The sequence below is a fragment of the Babylonia areolata genome, chromosome 1, assembly GCF_041734735.1.
Source record: "Babylonia areolata isolate BAREFJ2019XMU chromosome 1, ASM4173473v1, whole genome shotgun sequence".
Lineage (NCBI taxonomy): Eukaryota > Metazoa > Mollusca > Gastropoda > Neogastropoda > Buccinidae > Babylonia > Babylonia areolata.
The window spans coordinates 25,846,252-25,853,751 of NC_134876.1; the positions used below are offsets into that span (position 1 = coordinate 25,846,252).

The 7,500-nt window shown below is 45.5% G+C and overlaps 1 protein-coding gene across 1 annotated transcript in view; it reads right to left on the reverse strand.

The window, feature by feature from the left end:
- LOC143281073 (sodium-coupled monocarboxylate transporter 1-like) overlaps positions 1–7,500 on the reverse strand; it is a 33,304-nt gene that overhangs the window by 24,906 nt on the left and 898 nt on the right. Inside the window, exons 2-4 of the mRNA XM_076586006.1 lie at positions 4,395–4,549; positions 3,592–3,814; positions 2,922–2,987 (exon numbers count right to left, since the gene is read on the reverse strand). Of these exons, the coding sequence (XP_076442121.1) occupies positions 2,922–2,987; positions 3,592–3,814; positions 4,395–4,540 (435 nt within the window). The 5' untranslated portion in view covers positions 4,541–4,549. The remainder of the gene's footprint in view (positions 1–2,921; positions 2,988–3,591; positions 3,815–4,394; positions 4,550–7,500) is intronic.

Sequence of the window (7,500 nt, forward strand, 5' to 3'; positions counted from 1 at the left end):
GCAGACCTGTTAGTGCCTGAACCCCATTCGTGTGTATACGCACGCAGGAGATCAAATACACACGCTAAAGACCCTGAAATGCATGTCAGCGTTCGGTGGGTTATGGAAACAAGAACATACCCAGCATGTACACCCTGAAAACGGAGTATGGCTGCCTACATGGCGGAATAGATGAACAAAAACGGCCACAAACGTGAAAAGATACATATCTGAGTGTGTATACGTGCCGCTTTGAACCTCCTCCGACTGAAGTCAGGTACCCATTCACAATTGGGTGGAGTGAGGAAAACCAGCGTAAAGTAATTCCCAAGGACACAACGCCATGCCGAAACAGGACTTCGAACCCAGACCACTGGTTAACACTTGGTCAGAAGTCCAATGCCTCGCCGACTCTGCCACGGTGCCACCCCTCCCCCCTCCTTCCCCCACGTCCTAAAACTGCCTGGCAAAGTCATATGCTGAAAATTCCGCGTTTTGCTGAAAACAACACGAGAAGGCAGAGGGAATGTGTTCCTCTCTTTCTTCTTGAATCTTTACTGTAACACTTTCTCCTTGTTCCTCCTCTTATTGGCCTTCTTTTCAATGCTGTTACAGGGTCCCTGTTCCTTCCACCACCACCCAGCCCCTTAACACCCCTTCAACCCCCCTCCACCAAGAAGAGTTTCCTGAAACGTCCCTTAAAAATCCCCAATGGGGCCGTTCTAGGACACCCCACCCATGGTGTTTCGGTCCCCCCAAAAGGACCCCCCCCCCACACACCACTTTCCCCAATAAAACTTAACATGATCCTTTCACTCCTGTAAACAAAGGTTTCACATTCAGATTAAACATTTTCAAATGCACAACAGCGTCAAACAGAAGTTGAGAAAACACACACACACACACACACACACACACACACACACACACACACACACACACACACACACACACACACACACAGAAACACACACACACACACACACACACAAACACACACACACACACACACAACACACACAACACAACACACACACACACACATCCACACACGCACACACCTGCGCACACACGTATGGAGAGGGGAAGAGATAAAGACATACACACTGTAATGTGGCCAAATCCGACGACAACTGTGTTTCTGACAAGGTGTTCAGTGATAGATTTCTAAATGATTCCTGAACCAATTTACGTCGGATAAGTCGCAAAAGAAAGAGCTCAACACCTACTTTATAATAAGTATAAAATGAAGTGTTGATTATTTAAGATTAATTTATAAGCTTAATTTAAGTCACCTGAACAGGGTCAGTTTTAACGAGCTCGTCGCTGAAAATTACAAACTGCATTAAATCAGTTTAACATAGGCAAACATAAATAGAATAGATCAAAAGATGGAATCGAGACGACTCTGCCAGTATATAATACTTGTAGTTTACTGATCCGACAAAAGATATATTAATTAAATATGGTGGAGCAGAAACACAGATTCCAGCTCAGCCAATAGCATACCGTGACATTGGTCGAGGAGTAGGCTGTCTGGCGAGGAGGACAAAATGACGTAAGCGGCTTTGCGTTCAAACCGGGAGTGGCGTAAAAAGGAGAGTTGAATATTACATGAAACCATGTCCGCAAAATTATATGTCTGTCTATGTCTTCTGTGTTATTTATGTTACTCTTCCACCAATTTATTGCAGGTCTACTCTAATCCACTTTTTTTTTTTTACTCCGTTTTTTTTTTCCTTGTTTTTTATTTTTTTTTTGTTGTTTCTATTTTTCACATTGCTTTAGTATTCACTTCATCCACCGTAATCGACTATGACATATTTTGTCCCCCACCAGAGTCAATTTCTGCAAAAGTTGGTAATTTTGAACTATGCAGGGACGGTGCAGCTCAGCTGCATTTCGTGTGGTTAGTTGGGGTTTAGTCAGCGTGTACGGAATGATGTGTTCGTTAGAGTGACGTGGCTGCGTCGTGCGGGAGTGGTGCAGGACAGATGCCCGGTGAGTGTTGATGTGATGTGTGTGAAATAAATTTTCCTTTTTCTTACATTTTTTTAAGTGAGTATGAAAATTTTCGCTTATTGGTTTGATATATATATTTTGTGATTGATTGAATTGTGTTGTTTTTTAGTATCATTCCTTTGATAGACAAAGAAAGAAGTACATGTTTGTGAACAGTGGAGAAATTCGCAGTCTGAGTGTCCTACTGGTGTGTGTTGTAATGTGAATGTGTGATTATTATTGCGCCGTGCGTGTGTGGTGTGATGTGTTGAAACACAAGGAAACGACAAAAGCAACACACAAAACCAAAGAAACCAAAAACATACAAAATACAACACATCATAACAGATGACACCGATGCCATATAATTGCCACTCCGGTCGAACTGCTTTCGTCCCTAAGCATAGTTGAGCCGATTAAGCACAATAAACACCAGAAACACGACTAGCCTGAGAGTTGAATTTGCCTTGATGACTGCTGTGTCTTCTTCGCCTGTGTTCAAGAGGGTACGTGCACATGTCTGATCATTCGTTTCATGGACGAAGGCAGGAGAATAAGGAAGAAGACGACAAAAGACAAAAGAAGTTTGATACACATTCTGTGTGCAGGTTACTTGCGAAAACTGTGGTCTGCTAATACAGCTTGTGCGTGAAACAGTTTTTGAACCAAGTAGAACGCTTGGTTACATCTAACTCCGGGGTCTAGATTGACTCCCGGGGCCATTTTTCAAGATGGACCACCCAGCCCGTCCTAGTTGGAGATCACTATCTTTCTAACTTATTGAGAAAGGAGGGGGGGCTGAAGAGGGGGGAGAGGGGTTCGGAGTGGAGGGAGGAGGGGCATTCTGGGGTAGCCTTTACTCCACCCCCGCCCTGTACATCTTAACGGAAGCAAAGGAGAAGGAGACCCCCCCTCCCCCCTCCAGTGTCTGAACATCTCACCGTCTGCAGAATGATGATCACACTGCCCAGAACCCTGACTGCAGTGTTGAACCGTGCCTGCAGGTACTGAAATTGATCAGAATGATGATGATGATGATGATGGTAATAATAACAATAATGATAATAGTAACAACAACAACAACAACAACAACTACTACTACTACTGCTACTACTACCACTACTGAGTACTACTACTACTGATGCTGCTGATGCTGCTGGTGATTATGATAATGATAATACTAATGATTATGATAATAGTTATCATGATAATACTTTAATACAGCGCTTTCAAACCTCTCGAAGCACTTGACAAACACATCGGTCAGATCATCGTACAAACCACACAAGAACACACACACAGACACAAAACCTGAGCTTGCAGAATGACAATAGATATTTTCCATTCCATTCCACTCCATTCTATTCAATTCCACTCCATTCTGTTCTATTCCATTCCACTGTGTTCCATTCTATTCTACTCTCTCCACTCCATTCTATTCCATTCTACTCTATTCCACTTCACTCCATTCCACTCTATTCTATTCTACTCCAATCTAGTCCATTCCACTATTTTCTATTCCACCCTATCCCACTCCATCCCACCCCACCCTATTTAATCCCCCCCCCCCCCATCGCCCCCACCCCCCCCCCCACCCCCGCAGGCACGGACCTCAAACACGGTGGTGACCCTGAGGCTGAAGAAGAAGGGCAGGAAGACGTGGGCAGCGCCGGCCACAGCCAGCAGCAGGGACGGCAGCAGCCAGAACAGCATGCTGTCCGTGTGGTACAGCTCTGCCGGGGAGCCCAGCAGTGTCAGGGCGGACAGGAAGGTGACGCTGAGAGACAGGGCCACGGGCAGGCCGCCCATCGTGCGGCCCCCCACCACGAACACGCTGCGGGCAGGACAGCAGACACCACGATGAGGAGGTTGACTGATTGACTGACTGACTGACTGACTGACTGACACAGTGACACAGTTGGTTTTTTTTTTCGTTTTTTTTTTCATCATTTTATTTTAAGTGAGCCTAAAGAAAATTTTCTGTTTTTGGTTGAAGCAGATAATAAAGTATTTTGAATTGAATTGAATTGAATTGTGACAACATGACAGTGACATATTTATTTCCAGTATCACTTAATGTGGATAGACATTTAATGAAATGAACAGTGACATGTTTTTACTACGGAGGGAGGGCAAACTGGGCAAGTCTGAAAACTTCTGTAGACAATGCCCTGTACAATGATGATGATGATGTTGTTGATAATGATGATAATGATGATGATATATTTCATATTGCCAAGCCGACTGCGAATGCTGGATGGTGATGATGATGACTATGACAACGACAACGACAACGACAAAAAGACAACAACAACAAAACCAAAGAAAAACAAACAAACATACAAAACAAAAACAAAAACAAAAAATCATCAATAACGACGACAACGATGACAATATCAAACCATACCACTCACTTGGTCGAGATCTGCTTTCTGTCCCTGAAGGCATAGTAGACGCCGATAAGAGCACTGATGCCGAACACCAGGGAAAACACCACGTAGTCTCCTGCACCGAAGGTTCGAATCTTGCCTGTGTTGATGCTGTAGTCTTCTTCGCCCATGTCGTCAGTCTGTGGAAAAGAGGGGGGTATTCAGGTGCCACGGATGTCTGAATCATTTCGTTAGGTCATGTGACGGGGCTGGGGCAGAAGTACAGGGAGAGGGAGGGGGGGGAGAGACAGAAGGAAGTATAAAGAGAGAAAGGGTGTGTGTGTGGGGGGAGGGGGGGGGGGGAACGAGAGAAAGAAAGAAAGAAAGAAGAAAAAGAAGAAGAAGAAGAACGTTATACGTCCTCGTTTCTGCTGCGCACAGTGCAAAGCTAAAACAGGATGTTATCATTTAGAAGAAGAAGAAGAAGAAGAAGAAAGTGAAACAGACTTTCAAATACATTTTGGCGTTCGTTGGAAAGATCGTGTCTACCTCTTCCATTGTCAGCTTTTTCACTGAACAAACCCAACATCAAAGTCAGCCCCTCTTCCTGTTTCGTGTGTTTGAGGTGGAGTGAAGGTTGGTTGTTTAAGCGATGGGGTGGGGGTGAGGGTGTGGGAACGGATCGAGTGTAGGGGTGTAGGGGTGGGGGAACGGACCGGGTGTAGGGGTGGGGGGGGGGGGGACGGACCGGGTGTAGGGTGGGGGGGGAACTGACCGAGTGTAGGGGTGGGGGTGGGGGTGGGGGAACTGACCGGGTGTAGGGGTGGGGGTGGGGGTGGGGGAACCGATCGGGTGTAGGGGTGTAGGGGGGGGAGGGACCGTGTGTAGAGGTGGGGGTGGGGATGGGGGAACGGACCGGGTGTAGGGGTGGGGTGAGGGCGGGGGAACGGACCGGGTGTAGGGGTGGGGGTGGGGGTGGGGGAATGGACCGGGTGTAGGGGGGGGGGGGGGTAGGGGGGGGGGAAACGGACCGGGTGTAGGGGTGGGGGAACGGACAGGTGTAGGGGTGGAGGTGGGGGGAATGGACCGGGTGTAGGGGTGGGGTGGGGAGCAAGGGTAGAGGGTGGGTTGCCGTGCAGGCCATGCTTTCATGATGAAAATTGACACAGGGATTACACGAGCCTTTTGCTTTTGTATGCGAGCGAATGCAAATGCACACACACACACACACACACACACACACACACACACACACACACACACACACACACACACACACACACACAAACCAACCAACCAACCAAACAAAACATACACTACCCCCACCAAACACAGACACACACCACACACACATACACACATAGGTAGAGAAAGGCCACCCCCCTCCCTCCCCTCGAAAAAAAAAAAAAAAAAAAAAAAGCAGAAGAAGTAGAACAAACAAATCAAACGACACAGATTACCGTTCATGGGAAGATGAAGCTGTAAAACATGAAAAAGATTTTAAAACAAATACATGATTAATCTAAAAAACAAAAACCCAACCAGCCAACATCACTGTCAGGTGTTAGGCCTGACACAAATGCAAAAGATCAAATAGGCATGCTAAGATCCCGATGTCAGTTTCGATGGATGATGGCAACAAGAACATTCTCCGTATGTACATCGCTGAAGACGGAGTATGGCTGTCTGTCTGTCTGTCTGTCTCTCGTAGACCGTGGGGGCAGCACACAGTTGGCAACCAGCCTCCTGCATCCCTCGCGGTTGTCTGTCCTGACTGTCTCACTCAGGGTCATTTGTCCACTCTCTGATGTCTTCCTATCTCTTCCTCTGCCTGCCTCTTCTCCTTGCTCCCTGCACTGTTCCCCGCAGAACATTCTCGGTCAGTTCTGATGAACGTCAGATGTGGCCATACCACATCAGCTTCCTTTTCTTCACAGTGGCCAGTAGATCATCATGTAGCCCAATAGCTTGCTTTGACTCTTCTACGCACTTCATCGTTTGTAATGTGGTCTCTGTGTGTGATGCCAAGGATATTCCGGAAGCATCTGATCTCCACAGCGGGTTAAAAATGGTTATACGCGTAAAAACCCACACGTGCATACAGGTGAACGTAGGAGTTGTAGCCTCCGAAAGAAGAAGAATCAAGCAACCAAAACAACACAAAACAAAGTACAAAACAAACGACGACAACGCTTCTAAAACAAGAGAGGCAAGGCCTTCAAGACTCACTTGTGATACACTGAAAAAAAATCCAAGCTTTTTATGTACTGTGTATAATTTCACAATGTAATTTTTAAGATGAGAAAGATCAGTTTAAAGCGAATTATGTCCCCTAGCATTAATTACAGAGTAATTTCCCTTTTTTACTCTCTGCACCAAAACGTTTGCAAAATAAATAAAACTTCCATGCTTAGCAAAAGAAGTTCCTGTTTGAACAAAAAATGATAATAATGACTGCTCTTGTTGTTGGGTCAGAATATCAGATCAAAGTGCCAAGTTTAGAGAATACAAAAAATATAAATATAACAGTAAATGCAGTTTGCATATAATTAGGCTTCATTTATTATTTTTTTGTGCCCATCCCAGAAGTGCAATATTGTTTTAAACAAGATGACTGGAAAGAACTGAAATTTTCCTATTTTTATGCCTCATTTGGTGTCAACTGACAAAGTATTTGCAGAGAAAATGTCAATGTTAAAGTTTACCACAGACACACAGACACACACACACACACACACACACACACACACACACAACCGAACACCGGGTTAAAACATAGACTCACTTTGTTTACACAAGTGAGTCGATAAAACTGTCCCTAGACACAAACCTGATCCCTGACTTCAGCAGTTTGTCAGCAGACATCCATTTACTTTACCAGGCGACATCCACAGATCTGTCGGTATGTAATCTCCCCGCCCTGTGGTTGTTATTCCACCAGCAGTGACCCAGTCACAGGAGCACGACGATGTGAACGGTGACAACACACATGATGAAGAAAACGAAATGTAATGTGATGGATGATAACACCATGCAGCGATTGACGTCAGTGTGTTGTTGTTTTGTATTTGTAGTTCTTTTTATCACAACAAATTTCTCTGTGTGAAATTCGGGCTGCTCTCCCCAGGGAGAGCGCGTCGCTATACTACAG